This window comes from Periplaneta americana, chromosome 8 (assembly GCF_040183065.1).
Source record: "Periplaneta americana isolate PAMFEO1 chromosome 8, P.americana_PAMFEO1_priV1, whole genome shotgun sequence".
In the NCBI taxonomy this organism is placed as follows: domain Eukaryota; kingdom Metazoa; phylum Arthropoda; class Insecta; order Blattodea; family Blattidae; genus Periplaneta; species Periplaneta americana.
Window position 1 is genome coordinate 33,380,947 of NC_091124.1, and position 23,428 is coordinate 33,404,374.

At 36.4% G+C, this 23,428-nt stretch overlaps 1 protein-coding gene across 2 annotated transcripts in view; it reads right to left on the bottom strand.

Moving 5' to 3' along the window:
- The window catches only part of LOC138704641 (uncharacterized), an 83,319-nt gene that overhangs the window by 57,500 nt on the left and 2,391 nt on the right, over positions 1-23,428 (bottom strand). The window contains exons 2-7 of one of the 2 annotated variants that reach the window (XM_069832729.1): positions 13,526-14,110; positions 11,561-11,770; positions 9,662-9,784; positions 7,026-7,123; positions 3,904-4,212; positions 2,327-2,520 (exon numbers count right to left, since the gene is read on the bottom strand). In XM_069832729.1, coding sequence (XP_069688830.1) covers positions 2,327-2,520; positions 3,904-4,212; positions 7,026-7,123; positions 9,662-9,784; positions 11,561-11,770; positions 13,526-14,110 — 1,519 coding nt within the window. Of the gene's footprint in view, positions 1-2,326; positions 2,521-3,903; positions 4,213-7,013; positions 7,124-9,661; positions 9,785-11,560; positions 11,771-13,525; positions 14,111-23,428 lie in introns of both variants that reach the window. The other variant, XM_069832728.1, reaches the window with a different exon arrangement.

Below are 23,428 nucleotides of genomic sequence, written 5' to 3' on the forward strand. Positions count from 1 at the left end.
TCTCGAAGCATCATTTTTCAGGATACCCCACAGCGAAAAATCATGTGGTGTCAGGTCACATGATCTGGGTGGTCATTCTGTTGTGCCACGATGGAAAGCAGAAAACATTACTCACACATGGCAGGGCAAACAGACTGCATAAATGGAAAGTGTGTATGAGAGAAATTGGATGAAAAATTCCATTCATGGGATTGCTAGTTCAAGAAGTCCCTCACTCCTACACCGAAATAAGGTGGTGCTGAATCCTGTTGCCATATAACTGCATTTCGGCAAAACAAGGACTGTTTTCAAGATAAGACATCAAAAAACAGTTGACACACGAACATGGTTTCTCAACACACCACTTATTACACCGACTATTCGTTTATTCAAGTTATAAAATGTGTATATGTGAACAAGAATGAAACCTAAGAACAAATATTGGAGAAAGCAACTTTCGACCCACCTTATATAGTAGTACAATCTAATTTTGTTCACAAGCCACTGTTGTGTAACAGCTTCAAATATTCTAATGTTCTTCAGAGTAAAAATAATAATTATAATTAATTTTGGAACAACTGGATAATATCCACGGCAGAGCAATGTTGATAGTCGACGTTACTCGCTGGCCACTAGTCACCGGGCCGTACCGAGCCGTGCCAAACAAAACACAATCGAAATGGTGGTAGTAAAATTCGCGACTATATTCTCAAATAATTCACTGCATTAGTCAAGTGCAAGACTTCTGGCTTCTGTTGCATTCAAACAATTATAAAATACGATAATTTGGTCCAGGGAGCATCCGTTTTTGATGCAAAGATAATTTGTTTGGCTTGTTTCTTAAATAAAATTACGAAACGGCGTTCCTGTGCTTAACATTTAATAAAAAACGAAATATAGCAAAACTGTTTTGTCCCGAGACTCTCATCTAAGTCACGTAATAAGTCACGTAATCTACTTCAATATATTTGCACAAATATATCTTGTAGCTAACAGTGGTGCTATCTCTCAGTAATGTTCAGAACGAAGGAGGTAGAGAGAGAAAATAAACAAATTTCTCCCTCCAACGACGCCACACACCAACGTCGTGTTCTTATGTTGGAAAGATTGTGTATTTACTTAAATTTGGTGCTAAACGTAACGGCACAATTCAAAGATACCGTGGGAATTCTCCAGTTTAGCGAACAACTGGATAATACCCACGGCAGAGCAATGTTGATAGTGTATTTACTTAAATTTGGTGCTAAACGTAACGGCACAATTCAAAGATACCGTGGGAATTCTCCAGTTTAGCGAACAACTGGATAATACTCACGGCAGAGCAATGTTGATAGTGTATTTACTTAAATTTGGTGCTAAACGTAACAGCACAATTCAAAGATACCGTGGGAATTCTCCAGTTTAGCGAACAACTGGATAATACTCACGGCAGAGCAATGTTGATAGTGTATTTACTTAAATTTCACAATTCAAAGATACCGTGGGAATTCTCCAGTTTAGCGTTAATTTTATATACAGGATGAGTCAGAATAAATTCGAATATTTTTCAAAAATGACTCCAAGAACGTATACAAGCATTTTGATATAGTGAATGTATATCCACTGATGTCCTCTATGATGGCACAGTGTAGAGCACTGGGCTTATAAGCCAGGGGGCCCGGCTCCAAATTCTGCTCAACCATTAATTTATAACTAGGAGACAATGGCGCAATGTCCCAACAATGTCTTGTTATTTTTGGATTTGCAGCACTGCTCTCTGCTCTGTTATCTGTTGTTGTACTTATTCACATTATTCAATCTGGCGTTCTTGTTGGGACACCCTCTATATGAGCACTGGAAACCCATACTACCTCCAAGACGTCACTCTAGCCTACTTTTAACTACTACAGATAATAATATATGAAATGAGGAGATGTAATTTTGCTTGGATGACAGAGGAAAACGAAAGAACTTCGAGAAAAACCCTTTGCATCTGTTTTGCCTCCACAAATTTCAACTAGACCTGGCCAGGTATCGAACCGAGCTGCCTGGATGGAAGACCACGCACTAGCTTCAGCCACAGACAGACAGACAGAACGTCAAAGCTACTTTTTTAATATCATGGATGCTGAATACCTGTATTTAAATTACAATACTTTTCATTATATTTCAAATAATGGAAAAGCTAAAGCTCATATTATAATGTTGTCAATAAGTTTACATTTTTATTCCACTTACTATTAAAATCGGAAATAAATTAGGAGTAGACAAACCAAATCAAGCCATAGAATTGAATTTCCTCAATAAAATAAAACCTTAAAATAAATTAAACAGCTATATGTTCAACAAATGATAATAAAGTACTCACTTTGAAGACCAGCTGACAGCAGTAACTGATTGGGATCCAGTTGAGGACTTCTTCAGGTAAGGACTATCATTGGGGCTCCACATTGGAGGTAACATTCCTATTTCCAGTTCTCCATCTTCTGAAGATTCTGTTTTCTTCGATTTGTTAAAAGGTAATTTATTGGCTGGTAGTTTCTGGAGCCTTACAGAGGACACCTAAGTCAAGGAAAATCACATCATTCCAGAACAGATATCATCTCATAAACAAACAAATAAATAGATGAATTGTATTGTTTTGTATTTATTAACATTCCATGGTATTCATACATTGCTTCACGGCTAGAATATGGAACAAGTCAAAAAACTTAATACTGTTATAAAGTCTTAATTTTTGTCACAGTCTAGTTAAAATATATACAGACGAGGTTTACAATATAGTCTACTAGTACAACACAAAGTTTTAGTATCAATTTCATGAAGCATTATTGAATGTCATGAATTCAACTACAGAATAGAAGGTGTGATAAATTAGGTACTTCTTTAATTTGGCCCTAAATAATCTTATGTTTTGAGTTTCATTTTTTATATTGATAGGGAGGCTATTAAAAATATTTACTGCCATATAACGCACTCCTTTTGATAGCACAATAGACTTGCTGATGGAGTATGAAAGTCACTTTTTTGAGGTGTATTTATGCCATGAACTGTTGAATTAGTTACAAAGTTTTCATCATTACATACGAGGAAGATTATTAATGAAAAAATATACTGACAAGCCATGGGCATTATTTGTAGTTTTTTTTTAAATAGTCCTACACAATTCCCTAGATTTGACACCTACTATTATTCTAATTTTTTTTTGTAATAGTAATATATTGTTACTATCTGTGGAATTTCTCCAGAACATTATTCCAAAACTCATTACCGAGTGAAAGTATGCAAATTATATTGTTTTTGAGATATTGATATTTACTATCTTGTGTATAGATCTAATAGCAAAACATGCTGAATTTAGTTTGGGGGTAATTTCTTTAATATGATTTTTCCAGTTTAACAAATTATCGATTTTTAAGTCAAGAAATTTAGTTGTTGTTGTTGTTTCTAATAGGGATCTATTGTTAATTATTGTGCTTGAAATTTGCGAGGTTGAATTTGGACAGGATTCAAATTGAATTATGTTAGTTTTGTAACAATTTAATACTAATTTCGCTGGGAACCAGTGAATAAATAAATTTACAAATAAATAAATAAATAGCTAATTATAAATACAGTAAAACCTCTATTAAAAAAAAAAAACACACACGCACGCACGCACGCACGCGCGCGCGCGCGCGCGCGCACACACACACACACACACACACACACACACACACAAAAGGTCTCAAGTGTGTAAATGGGCTTTACTCTGTAGAAAAGGGAATTGATTTTGTGGTAACTGTGCGAGTTTTGTAGCCTTACATGTAGTATGAGCAACTATTTTTTTTTGTCAACTTCTACATGTACAGTTTAAGGGGAGATTGCTACATGAGCTTAGTAACAATTCCTTTGTAAAGCCAAAATTAAGATAAATTCTACGTCAATGGTTTCAGAAATACATACCTTTATCTTTGGAAATGTTTTTGGTGGCACTGTACGACCAGATGAATTCCTTGGGCTCTGTGTTGCTGGGGTGCTGGGTGCATCAGATGCTGGAGACATAGGCACTGGCGAAGCAGACACTGGAGAAGTAGATGATGGTGAAATAGATGCAGAAGGCTTTGGTGTTGTCGCTTTAGTTTTAGATGCTGGAGATGATGTGGCCGAAGAATGTCTTGAACTTGTCGCTTTGGATTTGGACACTGGAGAAGGCTTTAGAGTCATCTTGGGTTTAGGCGGTGTTGTTTTCTTTTCTGGTTTTGGAGAGGGGTCCTGAAAAAAGAAGTTTCGTGAATTAAGTAGTGACATGGGATTTGAGGAAATCCCTATTGTGTGTAACGTCTATATTCAGGAATTATGGTAATGGAATTAGGATAAATAAATACAGTTTGCTGTAAGAATTGAACGGAATGAAATAAACTATGAATAACAGTCAATCATATGATGATGATGTTGATGATAATGGTGATGATAATAATGATGATGATGATTATACAGTGAAACCTGTTCAAGACGGAAGTGACATGGTCCTATTTTTTTTTCCATTGTGGACAGGTTTCCGTATTATTCAGGTGTGACATTAAAATGGAATATTTTGTCATTCATATACATGAAAAACAAAATGGCATGCCGCAAACTGCAAGAAGTACAAAATATTCCATTTAACACTCATCACATTAAATCAGCTTTCTGTCGCTCATTATGTTGGTGAATCATCTTGATTAAAATCTCATTTTCTGTATAAATATTATCATAACTCACTCACTAGTCATTAAACATTACTAAAGTTTACTAATTTCATTCTATTTAATATCTAACACTATACTCTAATACTGTACTGCATATCACTGCACATTATTAATTAATTGGACTAGGAGCCATCTATTAGAAGCCTTGAATTCTGGTTTATTTAATTTCTTTGCCAGTTCAATAGCTTGCTTTGCAGAATAGATCCAGAAATTGGCTTGTTCTTTGAAAGGTCATGAAGAACCCACTCCCACAACAGTTCATTTATTTCCACATAAACAGTTGCTTTCTGGTTCCTTTTGTGTCACCAATATTGGCCACACGCCACTAACTCATTATGATCTTTATTTTTTAAAGTGTCACACCTGAGTTTTCCACAACTGTACTTCTATATTATTTCACATAGACTTTGTTTCTAATTTTCCTTTATCTCGATAACTTTTACTTCATCACTTAATGTTAATGCCACATTTTATGCAACTCTTTTTTTAACCTGGAAATCACTACACTTGCAGCATACGGGTGTGAAGCATTGAAAATCTTTCAAGGGACTCGTCTGCCTAGTCAACAGGGTGATAAAATTTATGACTGACAGGCCAACACACCCTCGTACCCTCTAGAATTTTGCAAAGAAAACTTGTTTTTATCTTAGTGACCTACATATTTCGTATATTCCTTGAAATTATACGCTGTTTCAAAATATAGTGTGTCCAAAATATTGTTTCCGTTTTGAACAGTAGCAGACAGTTTCCATTTCTGCGTTGGACAGTTTCCGTTTTATTCAGAATAAATTACACATAATACATACAAATTTCACCAGGATCAATAAATTGTTCCGAAATAGACAGAATTCCGGATTATTCAGGTTCCGATTTGAACAGGTTTCACTGTAATAATAATAATAATAATAATAATAATAATAATAATAATAATAATAATAATAGCAGTGATAATAATGACTATTCAACTTATAGGATGAATTTGTGATATTAGCCAATAAAGTTTCAGAATTGCCTTAAAATCAATCAATCACAGTTGTATTACTTGATAAGATGCTTTGTAAGGAAGTGTTTTATCTGACTATTACAATTTTACTACGTCATATTACTTTTAACCAATAAAACAGTACAAAAGGACGTCTTTCAACCAATCACGGCTGCTTATCGCAAAATTTTATCGCGTCCCTAGCATTTGTTTAATTTTATCGTGTCCCTAGCATTTGTTTATTTTTATCACTACCCTAGCATTTGTTTCTTTGTTTGCCAACATTTCAAACTGCATTGGTCTGGACGTCAAAAAAAAAACAGAAAATTACAAACCACTCCAGTCGATGCACAGCACTTTCAAATATGACTCGCATTGGAATTCAAGAACAAGAATTAATAAAGATCACTGGTCATAGCTATGCATCTTTCCTGAAATCGTATGTACAAATAAATAAAGAGCACCATTCGGAAATCCTGAATAAGTTGAGGGATACACCATGTACATCAACGAGTTCACTTCTTTTACACACACGTCCAATATAACATCAACTGAATCACCAACCACTAAAACATTCAAATTTAAAAATTGTACTTTCAATAATTGTTCCTTTTCAAATTATTGATGTTTATTTTTTATTTCAACATCGTTAATTAAAACTTTTCTTGTTTATTTCATCATCCTTAATTAAAACTTTTGTAACACTTGTTTATAATAGGTTATGTTATAGCTTCTGCTATATGATATTATGAATAGTCACGTATCAGAAATGGTTTAATACTAAGATTTATTGAAAATCATCTGTCAAGTGGCATTGATTACTGGGATTCGGATAATTGAAGTGAAAAGCAACTTTTTAATAAAAATAAAACTGAATCAATAAAGCCTTCTTGACTAGTAACCGTCCACAGAGTTCAATGAAGATTCCATAGTTGGCACAACTGATAACAAGAAAACAGCTAAACATAACACACTACAGTCCATGAATGGCCTAGAGTGACCAGCCGGCTGCTGGCCTCACGCCCACATGCTGGAGCAGAGGTGGACGATCATCAAACCAGAATGGAGGTATCGTGTGGTTAGCACAATGATCCCCCCAGCCATTATAGCAACCGGATTTCGCTACCTATTGTAGCTCTCCAAGTGCATCATGATGCTGGGTGGGCACCGGTCCCATACACTGGCCGAAATTTCATGAGAAAATTTCTTCCCCCATGAGGACTCGAACCAGCGTGCATTCCGTAACGCGAGTCCTAGGCAGGATGCCTTAGACCACGATGCCACGGCGCGGGACAAACAACCTAAACTACCATATTGAAAATATCATTCAGTTACGTACTCACTTTGATTAATACCTTTTTAGCATCTCTGATAACTTCTTTCGAAGGATCATTGACACCCAATGGTTCTTTGAAGAACGTAAAATTCTCTGGAGTTAAGTTTCCATCATCCACTGAAAATATAATGTACAAGATGAAACTCCAATACACAGAAGTTATGCATCACTACAGAACATTATTAGATCATAACCATAAAATTCAACATGACATAAACTCGTTTGCAAACACTGAAGATCCAAAGCCAATACTTACTTTCAGAACAATGAAGCAGAGAACTAAATTGCATAAACTGAGAAATGTAATATCTTTGTAGCTCTAATACATACACACGGACATATTCTTCTGTCTTACTAGTAATAGTGACAGACTACAGTTGCTAATCGCGATTATCTCTGATAGTGATTACCAAAAATGAAGGAAAAAACAAAGTTATGGAGGTGGTGAGTGAAATTCTTATTTTATATTATTTCTACAGACTTGGTTTCATTAGAGATTTCCATAGCGATGAAGGTTTATAAGATTTAGACAAATATTCAAAATAAGCTAGCAAAACCTTTTCATTTGTAAAATTACCTATTTTCTCATCTTCACACCATTTCAGGAAGCATTTACATAACAATTCATATTTATTTCTGTTAAAATCAATAAAAAAAATTCCAATACAAACAAAAATTTTAGAACAGAATAAAGGAATCACTAAAGATAAATCATGGAAACCCCTCCTCCAAAATTTAGACATCATCCCTGAAGAACCAAAAAATTCAGCAGTGGCAGTATGATTGTCTGGCACTTCATGTATATATAGAATCAGCATCTCTGTCTCACCCAATTGTGTGTTATGTGGAAACGACGTAATCATGAATAAACACCACCTAGAAAATTGCGAAGCTTCGCCTGTTCATCTCAACATCACAAAAAAATTCTGAACTGCAAGACGGCTGATGGCTTCATTGCCATGATACCAGAGCATTGGCTGGCTGGCAAGCAACCAACCATATTTATAGTCTCGAGTTTTCTGGTAACAGGGATAAAATAACAGTTGAAACTGCTCCTTTAATATCTGAAGGAAAGCTTTCTTCAGAATCACTCACTTCAGTGAAATAATTAATATTTTTCAGAGTTGATTAGCACATTGACAGCAGTAATGAGTTGATTATGGTATCAGTGGGTAAAGAAAGTCATTACCATGGTGAAATAAGAGTGGACAATTAGGCATCATGAAATAAATGTGGCTAGTTTATTTTATTATACCAGTAATTTAGAAGATATTAAGTTTATGATAAGCTGTGTTTTTACATAACTTCATTCCAAGAAAAGGATCATTATGATTTGCAAAACATCTGAAAAGCTAATACAGTAGACTTCAGATTAGTGTAGTATTCAGTTTTGCATACATATTTTCAATTCCCCACTAAAATCCATACATTATAATGCAAGATATTTCATTTTTACGGTATCATTACTTGTGATTATTTCATTATTACATACGAAAATTTTTATACTTGGTAATTTTTTTTTTAACTTTTACACCTCTATTTTATCTATTGCTGGTTGTAGATTTTATGTATTATGTATATCTCCTTTTATTCAAAACATGTTAGCCGGAAACATAATCTTGTATGTAAAATGCAATATCTTGCGTGCATAATATGATCTTTGTCCTACATTGTTTCAAGCAAGAATGATTGATTCTCATGTCACTGGTGACATGATTGCAGAAGATAAATTATTGAGGAAAAGAAACAAAACCGAAGTTAAGAACTACTTCAAATTTTGATGAATGTATTGTGTTATGTGCATATTATTTGTTGTACATACTAACTTCCTTTTAGGTTATATAATTTCGTTGTGTTATAATTTCAAAAGTGAGTAGTATGTATATTCCTTGTAGTTTTGCATAGGCATAGTGAATTTCTTGAATCTTACATGGACTCTAAACACAGCTGCAATAAATGAAAGGTAAAATAGTTATGTTGTGGAATAACTCTACATTACCTAATGTAAAATGAAAACAATTTTGTTTGGACAAAACATCCTCTTTTCTTTATAACATACTTTTCAAAATGAAGTATAAATAATATTATTTTCTGATTTATGTTATACTGAGATTACACTGTATTTATTTACTGGTCTTTATAAGAGATTTTACGTCCGATTGAGGTTGTCTGATATATACATCTATTATCAGGCAATACACCTCTCTTGACGATACATGTCAGAGGAAGATGTTTGTATGCATACTGTATGAAGTCTGATTAGTGTAATTTGTGCCTAGTCAGCGATGTATGCTATGGAGGGGGAAAGGAACTAGCCACTGCAGCCCATTATCTTCTGGCTTAGCTGCCTCATAAGTGGTGCCTTGTTGGATGATTTGTGAGGTTCAGACCTGTCTTCAGACAACTGGCTAAATAAACAACATAAGAAATTGTGTGTGTATCTAATGCTCTGGATTTAACAATGAAGTCACCATCCTTCTTGCTTCCCAATATTTTGATGGAAGGTCCACAAATGTCCTAAGAGTTTCACAATTAGCCAGGTGCTCCATCTCCATGTCCTCTTCTCTGGTGCACAGTAAGCATTTAGGTGAATTCAGTACTCCAATACGATGGAGTACATACATAAGATACATACATAAAAAATTGTACACTTACAAAATTTGAGAACCTCTCGAAGAGAACGAACTTTCTTGCCAGATGGGGTGTAATAATAGACATCAGACTGCCTTTTCCCTGAGTCTCTTGTGTTACTTCGATGTACGAGCTCTCGCTTCCAACCTTGAAAGATACAAACACATGATCGAATATTCCATGTTACCTTGTGTAACAAAAACAAACAAGCTTCCAGGAACCCTTTAAAAATAAATTATCTAGCTCATATGATATTTTAGAGTTAAAATGACCTCACCAATACACTTTAAGCTATGTTCGAGTTACTGGACACCCTGTGTATTCATATTTTGTGATATATGATGGAAATCTGATGTGATGGAAACATTTGAAAGTTATTTTCGAATTCAAATGTAAAACAACGAAAACATGGTTTCAAAATGCAGACCAGTGTAATTATGTATCTATTATCATAGACGAGGGCTATTCATAAAATAACTTCTGTTTTATTGTACCAAAAATGGCAATGTGGTTAAAGAAATTGTTTACAGCAGTTTGAAACTACAAGCATTTATTTTTCTACATAATTTTCGGCTAAATTGCGACACTTATTACAGCGCTTAACGAGATTTGGTCATACAAGTTTCCAGCCTGTGACTCAAGTCAACCTATGTTGCTGGACTGCAACTCTTCATCATCGTCAAAGCGCTGCGATGCAAGCCACTTCATAGTGTGCATGAAAAGATGGGAATCACTAGGCGCTAAATCACGGCTGTATGGAGGATGATCGAACACTTCCCATTTGAAATTTTGCAGTTCGGATATAATATCTCTGAGCGTATCTCACAGCTGACGGGATTCTCAAATAGTGCACAGATTTTGAACACATGTAGCACTGAGTAATAGCCACACAACCCTCTCTGTATCACTGCTCGAAGCGAACTGAATCACGCAACATTCACTGCAAAGACAGCATTTCGATGCCAAACTCGGTGCTCTATATGAAAACAGATGTTACTTTATGAATAGCCCTTGTATATACATACTCATATCACACATATTTTTTGCATAATTTCTTAATGTTCCACATTTCAAAGTCACAATGCTGATAAATCGTATGGATACAATAATGAAATGAACGAAAGGAAAAATGAATTAATGAATAATTTCAAGGGAAAAATTGTTCCAGGGTTGGGTATCGAACTCAGGACCTTTGGCTAAGCGCACCAACGCTCTACCGACTGAACTACCCAGGACCTGTACCAGACACCAGCACAATTTTTCCCTTTATATTCACATACCTCAAGCGGGCTGACAGGCCATCAAAGACCCAACATTAAGCGAATTGTGGTTTTCTGTTAATGAACAGTGAAGGTACGGTCACACGTCACTACTTTTGCTGCGCAACTTTTGTACTACAGTTGCAAAAATTGCGTGTCGCGTTCACATGTAAGCCAAAAGTAGCACACTGCACGCTACTTTTCAAGCTGCGCAACCTGAACGTTGCAAAAATTGCAACTGGAGGTTGCGAGTCTGTTCACACACTAGGCCTTACTTTTGCAGCCGCAGTCTTGCTGCAGGTTTCCAGCTCCGTGTTGACTTTTCAATATACATTTTGTGGTTATGTTCGCATTATTATGAAACTCATGTGAAAGCTTACTTATCTATTATTTGCTTTTCTGTCCTAACTAGTATTCAGAAATTGGCATTATTTTTACTATAAAGCTGTCAGCCCACTTGTGGTATGTGGATATAAAGGGAAAAATTGAGCCAGTGTCCAGTACAGTTCCTGGGTAACTCAATCAGTAGAGGTTTTGTGCGCTCAGCCAAAGGTTCGATACCTCGCCCTGGAACAATTCTTCCCTTGCAATTATTCAAACTAGTTTCACAGGGAGCTATGCCTGAAAGCTAGATTTGCAAATGAATTAGTGTTTGTATACATACCATACTCAAATGGTTTCAGATAAGCTGGGTCAGACATGTCAGTTGAAAACTTCTTTGACGACTTCCCACTGCTTCCAGAAAGTGCAGGGGATACGCCACGATGATATCTTTCACTAGATACTTTAAAACTTCCTCGGGAGCTCACTGATGGACTGCTGGCAGCTGAACTGATTACTTCAGAAGATGCGTCTTCACTGGGTGGTCCCACGCCTATGACATAAATCACACTTTAATTACATGTTCAAGCTACAACATAATGACTGCAAAAACATGTGAACTCCTCTTCAACTTTCTTATTATTTTAATCAATTATTTAACTGAATTAACTGTGAAGTTTGAGCATCAGAGGGATTGGTGATATTGAGATAGTATCTGATGAGATGAGTCTAAGAATTTTTAATGGGATTACCTGACATTTGTCTTATAGTTTGGAAAAATTTGAACTAAAACTCAGCTAGGTAACCAGCCCGAATGGAGCTTAAATTCACGCCCAAGTGCAACCTGGGATCAGGGCCACCCATCACCCATCGGGGGAGGGAGGGGAGGACACTACTTGAATAAAGAGGGGGGGAGCAGGCAGCAGGAGTGTCACGGCAGACGAAGACGCAAAATATTCACAAAACTTTTTTTTTTTTACATGAATGAAGAATTCTGTAAAATCACATATTATTGAAATACTAATTCTCTGAATAAGTTTTACAAAGTAAGCTACTATTGAAGGATTATTTCTCTCTTTGTGAGAACAATGTACAAACATTTACTTATTTAATTATTGTACTAATGCAATATGCATCGAGAATGATGCTATGAACAGTTATGAACCACAACCACACTCTATAGTCCCGTCACTCTAATTTCCGGCAGCCAATCGCGTTGCAGGTCGGCTACATTTAAACGTGTGCGTCTTGTGATTCGCTTATGAAGACGTTCATTTCTTAAGGCTCGATAAATACTTCATATAATCGCCCGCCATTTTGTCTCTTTCTTTGGCATTCGCAGAAAGCACACGAAGACGTTATTTGCCGCTCAATTATTTGCTGAATTACAGTGCGTTTGATTTATTATCATAGGAGCTACGACATGATAATGTTTGACGGTGTGGCAAATAGATTCCTCGTATGGTAGCTCGGGAACGAAAGAACAAAAATGGCGAACGATACTACCTACCTAGACTTTATAGAACCTTCACTTCCTAAGACGTAAGCAAAGAGGTGGAGTCACGCCGGAAATAACAGCGTCGCGACTACAGTATATATAGTCACGAAGCTTGAGTTGTGAGAGTGCTAGGAACAATATACTGTGCTGATACTATTTTGCATTGTCTGTAATGAGGCAATATTAGCGATCCTAGTGGTTAGCAACTATCTATGGATGCATATTTTACTGTGTATTGAGTTCGTGACTGTATATACTAGACTGTGCTACAACAAAGATAAATTTACACAGCAAAGACAGAACAAATAAATTTAAAATAAAAATCACATTCATTTGTTTTTAATTGTATCATCGCTGCTTCAGTATATCAGCAATCAAATAATTATGTCAGACTCGTAGTCTCAACATACAACAATAATTACACAATTAATTATTTTTATAAGTAAAAATGGTTTACAATTAACGTGTTCAACATTATAAGTAAGCAATGATAAAAAGTTCAAAATAAAATGTTGTTATGACCTCAAGTTGTTTTCATCCCTATTATCTCTGCTTCGATTCGACTGTTTTTCTGGATCTTATTATTATAAATTCGAATGTTTGGTTGTTCGTAATTACAGTTGTTCACATTGAGATTATCATGTCAAATACAATTCGTAATAATAGTTATCCTCAGATAATTTAATTTCGTTTTTTAAACTCATGTTTGTTATCATTAGATAAGCTCAATTAAATTATGGGAAAACTATCAGCACTCGTCTTATATATAAAAGTTTTATAATGTACAAAATGTGTTATCTTAAAACATACCTGAAGCAGTTATATCTGGAGGGCCTATGTCTTCCATCAAAACATCAGGAGGAAGCTTAGCATCTTCAACTACCTTATCATTTCTTTCTTCAACTACTTTATCATTTCTTTCTTCAACTACCTTATCATTTCTTTCTTCAACTACTTTATCATTTCTTTCTTCAACTACCTTATCATTTCTTTCTTCAACTACCGTATCATTTCTTTCTTTTAACTTCCTTCTTGTGACCCGAACTTCGGTAACCTTCTCATCACCAGAATCAGTTTTCTCCTCACTTTTTGCCGAAATATCAGACTGCTGACTTCTTCTTCTTAATATTCTCTCACTTCTGACGATGCCTCTGCTTGTACTACCTTCGACAACAGGCTCCTTTTTGGGCTTTACTACATCTGAATCTGAAATTAATCTCATTGCAAATCTGATGCCTTCTTGTATATGAGGCTCACTGCCATCAACAAAAATTGTTGATTGTGGTAAGACTTTGGCTTTCTTCTCTTCTTGTTTACCAGAAGTTTTACAGTCATAGGACGTACTTGCTCTACTGAAGGGTGATTCAAAACTATCCACTGTAGATTCCGTTAAACCTAGGGAAAGAAAAAGAAATCAGTTTACACATGATTATATTCAACTTTTGTTTTCAACATATGAAGGTGATGATGATTGATGACCATAGTAACATTATGATGATGATGATGATGATGTTACTGACCCAGATTTCAATGACTTTCTATCTTTTTTCTGATGATGTTAGGGTGATGCTATGTAGAAAATAAATGTGACTCATACCTACGTTTATAGGTTATTTTACCTGCATTTTTGCCATATCTCTCCGATAGGTTTTTATTTTGTAGTTACTTACTTATGGCTTTTAAGGAACCCGGAGGTTCATTGCCGCCCTCACATAAGCCCGCCATTGGTCCCTATCCTGCGCAAGATTAATCCAGTCTCTATTATCATATCCCACCTCCCTCAAATCCATTTTAATATTATCCTCCCATCTACATCTCGGCCTCCACAATAGTCTTTTTCCCTCCAGCCTTCCAACTAACACTCTATATGCATTTCTGAATTCGCCCATATGTGCTACATGTCCTGCCCATCTCAAACGTCTGAATTTAAAGTTCCTAATTATGTCAGGTGAAGAGTACAATGCGTGCAGTTCTGCATTGTGTAACTTTCTCCATTCTCCTTAACTCCATCCCTCTTAGTCCCAAATATTTTCCTAAGAACCTTATTCTCAAACACCCTTAATCTCTGTTCCTTTCTCAAAATGAGAGTCCAAGCTTCACAACCATACAGAATAACCAGTAATAGAACTGTTCTTTAAATTCTAACTTTCAGATATTTTTGACAGCAGACTGTATCGCTCATTTGCTGCAACAGTGACACATCTAAAAAATTGTAAGATTTGTAACATTTCTCAATATTAATGGCATTGCCTTCTCGTACGTTTTCTCATTCAAAGAGTAGAAATTAATAAAAACGTGTCCTATGAAAGTTGTTTGTTTTGAAGAGCTCTATCAAATGGTACATATTTGACCCAACTCTCATTCGAAATTTTGAAGTGATACGTCACTGACCCTATTTCCTGTTAGAGCTGATTGATGAAATCAAGCTCAAGTAAAAGTTCACATGTGGTTTAGGTATAAATATTTGTCTCGAAAATGTTAATGCACTAGTTTTCTAAATAAATTACCGTTATGGGTGGTCTGAATCACCCTGAACACTGCAGAGCTGTGTCCTCTGCAACTGGTAATGATGATTTTAATTTACTTTTTTTGTGGTTTATGGATGGACAGTATAGAAGAATGTGTTCCAGATCTTCATCATGATTATAACACTACAGACAAGTTGGTCACGGTAATTTTAAAGATACGATGGAAAGGTATGATGTCATTGATGACATCACAAGGTAGTTATAATACGTATATACCACCATTTTGTTTTTCAAAATTTACCATTTTATTATATTTGTTATAGTTACTGGACTATAATTCGAAAGAAAAATTCACTTTTGAAGATCGCTTGTAAGTTTTAACTTTCAATTGTTTTTCACAATGCACATAATTCTTTGGTTGTTCTAATGAAAGTAATTTATATTCTCTACAAAATTAAATATTTTTTTTTCTAGTGATGATATAACATCTAAAAAAAAAAAGGGTTTATTTAATGACGCTCGCAACTGCCGAGATTATATCAGTGTTGCCGGTTTGCCGGAATTTTGTCCCACAAGAGTTCTTTTACATGCCAGTAAATCTACTGATATGAACCTGTCGCATTTAAGCACCTTAAATGCCATCGACTTGGACCAGGATCGAATCTGCAACCTCAAGCACAGAAGGCAGTGCTATACCAACTGCACTACCCAGGCCGATTATAATACCTATCCACGTTAATGTGTGTCCCACATGTTCTACGTGTTGCACTGTTTTACCAGTAGTGGCTTCCATACTGCACATATTAATGGAAGATGTCTTACATATTCTACGTATTGCTCCAATGGTTGCTCCATGTTAACTTACTATCGAAAATATCTTGGAGTTATTTTCGATAGTAAGTTAACATGGAGCAACCATTTGAAATACATTTCTGAAAAAGCTCATAAAAGATTCTCTCTTCTAAAAAGACTAGCAGGAAAGAAATGGGTATGCTCTAGGAATACTTTGAACACTACATACATTATATGTTTATACAGCCAGTGCTGACATACTGCGGAGAAATTTTAAATACTTCACCTTTCATAAACGACATAGAATATGTTCAAAACCAAGCTCTCAGACTCATTACTGGTGGAATCTATGAGATTCCTCACTAATATTAACAGCATCAAAATGACAATAGAAGAAAAAGCACTGATTCAATATGAAAAACTTATCAGATTACCAGGAAACAATTGGCATTCATACAGTCCTCTCTGTAGATTGAAAACTCAAAAAAGTTTCATATCCATTGTTCAAGAGTTAAAACAGAAAATCAATATCCCGAATTTAAAAGAAAACTTACAAATTAAACCAAACCCTTTAACTCTATTAAATATAGAATATCATCTAAATTTAACAGAAGAAATACTGAAATCAGAAGTAAACAATGAAATACTGAAACAATTGTCTTTAGAGATAATTAATATTAGGTACCCTCCACAAAACTGGCTTCATTTATACACCGACAGATCCTTGATCTCCAGAGAACAGGGTGCCGGTGCAGGTGTTACGTGCTGTCTCTTCTCACTTTATAGATCTCTTGGATATGGAACAACAAGTTTTGATGGAGAAATCATTGCAATAAGTGAAAGTCTCAGGAATCTTCTATGCCACATCAATAAATTTAAGAATGTAGTTATATTGTCAGACTCCAAAGCAGCTATTCTATCAATAGTCTCTAAACACACACCTTCATCTCAAACAGCAGAAATAAATAAAATGCTCTCTCAATTAATATCACTCAATAAAAGAATTGTATTCCAATGGATACCATCCCATTGTGGAATCCTGGGAAACGAGAATGCGGATGCTTTAGCAAAGAAGGGCAGCACTGCTACTTACAGACCTGTTACAAAATCTACGTATTACTCTGTGAAAAGATTTATTAAATCTACATACTTAGACTTCAACAAACAAAATATGATAACACAATCTCAAGGGAAAAAATGGAACTCTCTGCATCAAAATCCACAGTTAATTCCCGATTTACCACTAAAATCGTCTGTAGCTGCATTTAGATTGGCAACAGGCCATGATTGTTTGGCCAAACACCTGCATAGAATTGGAATATATCAGTCCCCTAACTGTCCATTGTGCAACTCAAACCAAGAAATGGATTCGGAACACCTCAAAATCTGTGCTTCAGTGGCTGGTCATAATAATATCTTTGAAAAATATTGGAGTGCAAGAGGTCAAATGACTTTATTGTCAAACGCCTGGCATTAGAAAACAACAACAACATATTTTACGCATTGCTCAGTTTTACTAACACTGGCTTCCATACTGCACATAGGCCTATTCATGGAAGATGTCTTATATAGAATAGAATAGAATGTTTCATTTTCGCTGGCAGAGTTAAGGCCATAAGGCTTTCTCTTCCACTCAACCAGCCTTAATCAATACAATACATATTTAAATTACGAATATTTATAATACACTTAAAAGATTCTCCAGCAATATTCTTCAGTTAAGTTTTAACAACTAGTACATGTTTATTTAAATTGAGATAAACCTATAAAATTTACTTACTTACTTACTTACTTACAAATGGCTTTTAAGGAACCCGAAGGTTCATTGCCGCCCTTACATAAGCCCGCCAGCGGTCCCTATCCTGTGCAAGATTAATCCAGTCTCTATCATCATACCCCACCTCCCTCAGATCCATTTTAATATTATCCTCCCATCTACGTCTCGGCCTCCCTAAAGGTCTTTTTCCCTCCGGTCTCCCAACTAACACTCTATATGCATTTCTGGATTCGCCCATACGTGCTACATGCCCTGCCCATCTCAAACGTCTGGATTTAATGTTCCTAATTATGTCAGGTGAAGAATACAATGCGTGCAGTTCTGTGTTGTGAAACTTTCTCCATTCTCCTGTAACTTCATCCCGCTTAGCCCCAAATATTTTCCTTAGCACCTTATTCTCAAACACCCTGAACCTATGTTCCTCTCTCAGAGTGAGAGTCCAAGTTTCACAACCATACAGAAGAACCGGTAATATAACTGTTTTATAAATTCTAACTTTCAGATTTTTCGACAGCAGACTGGATGATAAGAGCTTCTCAACCGAATAATAACACGCATTTCCCATATTTATTCTGCGTTTAATTTCCTCCCGAGTGTCATTTATATTTGTTACTGTTGCTCCAAGATATTTGAATTTTTCCACCTCTTCGAAGGATAAATCTCCAATTTTTATATTTCCATTTCGTACAATATTCTGGTCACGAGACATAATCATATACTTTGTCTTTTCGGCATTTACTTCCAAACCAATCGCTCTACTTGCTTCAAGTAAAATTTCCGTGTTTTCCCTAATCGTTTGTGTATTTTCTCCTAACATATTCACGTCATCCGCATAGACAAGAAGCTGATGTAACCCATTCAATTCCAAACCCTGCCTGTTATCCTGAACTTTCCTAATGGCATATTCTATAAAATAAAAATAATAATTTAATTTATGAGCTAATTTAATTCAATCAATTATAATTAAGTTGAGATAACTAGTAAAATGATGAGAATTAATTTAATATAAGTTTACTAGAACTAACTTATGTTACAGGGAGAAAAAATATAAATATAAAATATATTTATATAATCAGAATATTAATGTAATGAAATTTTGCCATTAGAGGTTTTGTATTCTATTTAGAGAAATTAATGATAATAATAAGAATGGACAGATGTTAGTTTCATTATAAGTAACAAATATTAATCAGTAATTAATCTGTTAAGTATATGTTCTACGCATTGTACTGTTTTACTAGTACTGGCTTCCAACTGCACATATTCATAGAAATAATGTCTGCTACTGACAGTACATCAATGAGTATATAAGCTCTCGACCTATTTGGTACTATGTATACTGCCATCTATTGTTTCGTTCATAAATAATTCTACAGAGAGATGATTTTGACTGTTGATTTGTAACTTGTCTCCTTGGCTTAATGGCTAAGGTGTCGGACCAATAGTGAGATGTAAAGATTCTTGGATCGAATCCCAATATCGGCAGTGATGAGTAAATAGTCGAAAAATCGAAAGAGAATTGGGAGGACAAATTTAAAAGGTACGCAAAACGAGTCCTTGCAAGGGGTTGGGGGCTGTACAAAACTAGATATGTGAGCTCCAAGCCTTTTGGCCACTAGTCTCACTCCAGGTTATGCTGCTCCACTGAAGGAGCTCTAGAAAATTTTGAAGGGGAAGCCGAAATTGGATGTAACCTCTTAGGTACCACATACGCGAGGGAGACTGAGATTTGATCAAGTGATCACGGAACGGGGCAAGGAGGAGATGGCTGGTGTTTGCCGTTAGGATGGTGAGACGCTGTCATCTGTTGTTCGATGACAAAGCATGTGAAGGCCGTCGGAAGAAGCGCCGTGAAATCTAAATCTGCAATTTGAGAGGTCCCTGTCCTTTCAAATTGCGACTAATTGAGTGACCTCGTATATTTAATAGACAATTTATAGGTTCTGAACTAGGGCATACGTCGTTTATAATAAAGGGGAATATATATGGGGAAGGGCATATAGATCTGTGGCCCATTTCTTATAGGGCTCATCCCGACATTTGTCTTACGCCTTAGGAAAACCACGGAATACCTTAGGCAGGATGAGTTGTCTCATATATAAGAGACTAGCCAATTTGGCTATTATGTAGGAGGTGATTGTTGTCATGAGCCTTGTTGAATCATCTCAATTTTGAGACCAGCCATTTGGCTATATAATGGCTCATTTACGAAGAGCGGGGGAGAGATGTAATTGTTAATTAATTTAGAGGAATTAGGGAGATTCATGGGGATATGAGTGCAGGTCCGTGGCCCATTTCTTTTAGGGCTCATCCCGACATTTGCCTTAGCGCCTTAGGAAAACCACGGAAAAACCTTAGGCAGGATGAGTTGTCTCAATATCAGAGACTAGCCAGTTGGCTCTTAGGTTGAATGACTCTATGAATCGATGGATATATACTAGCCAATTGGCTCTATGATAGTTCCATCGATCAACAAAAGTAGATATTGTTAGGGAGGGATTTTGTTTAGCCCAGTTAAGACAAGGTCATTTTAAAGCGGTTGCACTATCCAAAGAGTCTCATGGAGTTGAGTCGTGGCTACCAAAACCTGGGAGTAACGCCAGCCTCCCTGTCCTCCTGTCTCAATAGTATAGCTAATGGACCTGTCTGGTGTCTACGCCGTAACCTAGGATCATACTGGCCGAGGCCAGATATGAGCGGGTTGGGGTTAGCACGAGCTTCCGCATACAGGTTCCTAGCCAGTCGAGCAATGAACTCGTCTATGGTTGGCAACTCTAGTTCATCATGGAACTTTCTTCTCGAGGCGACTCGGGGGAGATGGGTAATGAGTCGAATCACCTGGTTTTGGATAACTTGGAGTTTACGGAGATGGGACACTGCCGCAAACCTCCATGCGGTTGCGGCATAGGTAATGACAGAGCGAATGAGGGCCTTATACATGGTAAGTCCTACCCTCAGGTTGTCAGGAGTTAAGGCCGCCAGAATGGGATAGTGTATAACTATCAGCCCGTTGGCCTTACGAAGAAGGGATTGGATGTGATCTCGGAAGGTGAGATGAGAGTCCATAATGATCCCTAAATATTTAATTTGGTTCATCCACGGCATTTCTCGTCCGAAAAGTGTGGGTGGTGGTGGTATGTCTTCGAGCCTCGCTCTTAGTGAAAAGAGTATGGCCTGACATTTCTCTACATTGACCTTGATTCTCCAGTCGTGGAACCACGGCTGGAGGTGATCTAAGATCGACTGCAATCTACGGGACGCTAATCTATAGGTTTTGCCCATCGCCAAGAGGGCAGTGTCGTCTGCATAGATATACAGATGACTACTTCTGCCGTGGATATAGCGAAACGGGAGGTCATTAATGAATATATTGAAAAGTATGGGCCCGATAATGGAACCCTGTGGAGTAAATAAAGTGTAATGTAGCTTATATATATATATATATATATATATATATATATATATAATGTGTGGTGTTTGGGTAAAGGGAGATAAGTCATAAAAATGAGTTCGGAGGTAAATGAAAATTAAACTTGGAACCCTTATTACAAATCATTTTCTACACAAATAAAACACATCAACTGCTTGTATCCTTTGATTTTTGCACACCCACTTGTATAATTTAACTTGTGTGTTCATCTAGGGAACAAAATTCCACCTGAACAAAAAAATTACTTATACCCCTTTACCCGAACACCACAGATATATACATATATATATATATATATATATATATATATATATATATATATAGTGTAATTGTAGATAATGTTATAAAACAGTTATATTACCGGTTCTTCTGTATGGTTGTGAAACTTGGACTATCACTCTGAGAGAGGAACATAGGTTCAGGGTGTTTGAGAATAAGGTGCTAAGGAAAATATTTGGGGCTAAGAGGGATGAAGTTACAGGAGAATGGAGAAAGTTACACAACACAGAACTGCACGCATTGTATTCTTCACCTGACATAATTAGGAACATTAAATCCAGACGTTTGAGATGGGCAGGGCATGTAGCACGTATGGGCGAATCCAGAAATGCATATAGAGTGTTAGTTGGGAGACCGGAGGGAAAAAGACCTTTAGGGAGGCCGAGACGTAGATGGGAGGATAATATTAAAATGGATCTGAGGGAGGTGGGGCATGATGATAGAGACTGGATTAATCTTGCACAGGATAGGGACCGCTGGCGGGCTTATGTGAGGGCGGCAATGAACCTTCGGGTTCCTTAAAAGCCATTTGTAAGTAAGTAAGTAAGTAAGTAATTGTAGATAATGTAAAGACGAAGAAGAGAAAGAGAAAACCTCAAGAGAAAGATAGGCGTAAAGGAAAGGAAGTAAGTAGAAAAGAGAGAGGAGAGATAAAAGAATAATTTTAATTAAATCGGCTACTCATATTTTGGTAGTAGTGACATCGTCAATGACATCATACCTTTTCATCATATCTTTAAAATTACTGATTCCACATACAGATAGTCTAAATTCTATCGAAAGAACTTTTCTGTATATTGAGCAGAATGATGACACTACAGCCACTGATATTTTGATGCTGAGGCAACTGCAGAACATCACAGCAAGTAAACGAAGAACAAAAAACTGTGAAGAACTTCTTTCACAAAATTTAAAGCATTAAATGTTAGGCTATACAAAGGACTTAGTTTTGTTATAGTGCAGTATCTTCTTTAATTTTAATTTAATTTTACTGTAATGTCAATATAGTCCACCACTGTGGAGTATCAGTTAGCCTTCTTGGCCATGAAACGAGCGGTTCAAATCCTGGTTGGGGTTTTTCTTAAGTTTTTCCTCAACCACTCGAAGCAGAATTGCTGGTTAACTTCCAGCATTGGACCTCGGAGTCATTTCGCCTTCATTAGTATTTCATTAATCATCTTAATAATGTACAGGTCGACCAGGAGAGCATGGCGGATGTGATTCCAGGATCTGTCTATAGGCGGTATCTGTCTGCGGGAGCTGCACATATCCAGCGAAGCCACAGGGGCTTTAATAAGCAGACTGCGGGTGACTGGAAGAATGTTGCTTGCTTGGATAGAGGGTGCCTTCGTGAGTTGTGGAATCGATGATGACATGTTCTTCTGTTGAGGATGCAGCAGATTCAGGCACATTAATTGCGAACAGATGCCATCGATCTGAGGAGGCTGCAGAACAACATCACAGGCAGGTGGAGGATCAGGTCTCCAGTCAGAACTGGATGCTGCGGCTGAATCGATAAGATGACACCATGCAGTGAATCATGAGCTTGAAAGAAGCAATTCTAAAGACTTCAACAATCATTTCAACATAAGGAGGTTGCACAATAAGTCTAAGACTGCGTTGCTTGCCTATGGGCCTTTCTCCGAAAGAAAAAAAAGGTCACTATAGGTACACTACAGTAATAATGTACAGTAGAGTACTGTAAATTATTTACTGCAAAAATAGGTGTGTTTTCCTCTATTTTATATATGAGAAGGTGTTTAATGATACTGTAACTTGTATTTGTTAATAAAATTTTTATGTCCTTGCGACGTCTGTATTATCCGAGTTTTCAGTTATCCGAGGTGACCTCAGTCCACATTACCTCGGATAATCGGAATTCTACTGTATATGCAAAATTTGGACTGAAAGATAGAATTTCTGACTCGGTTATATTAAAAGCCATTTGTAAGTAAGTAACAATAGAA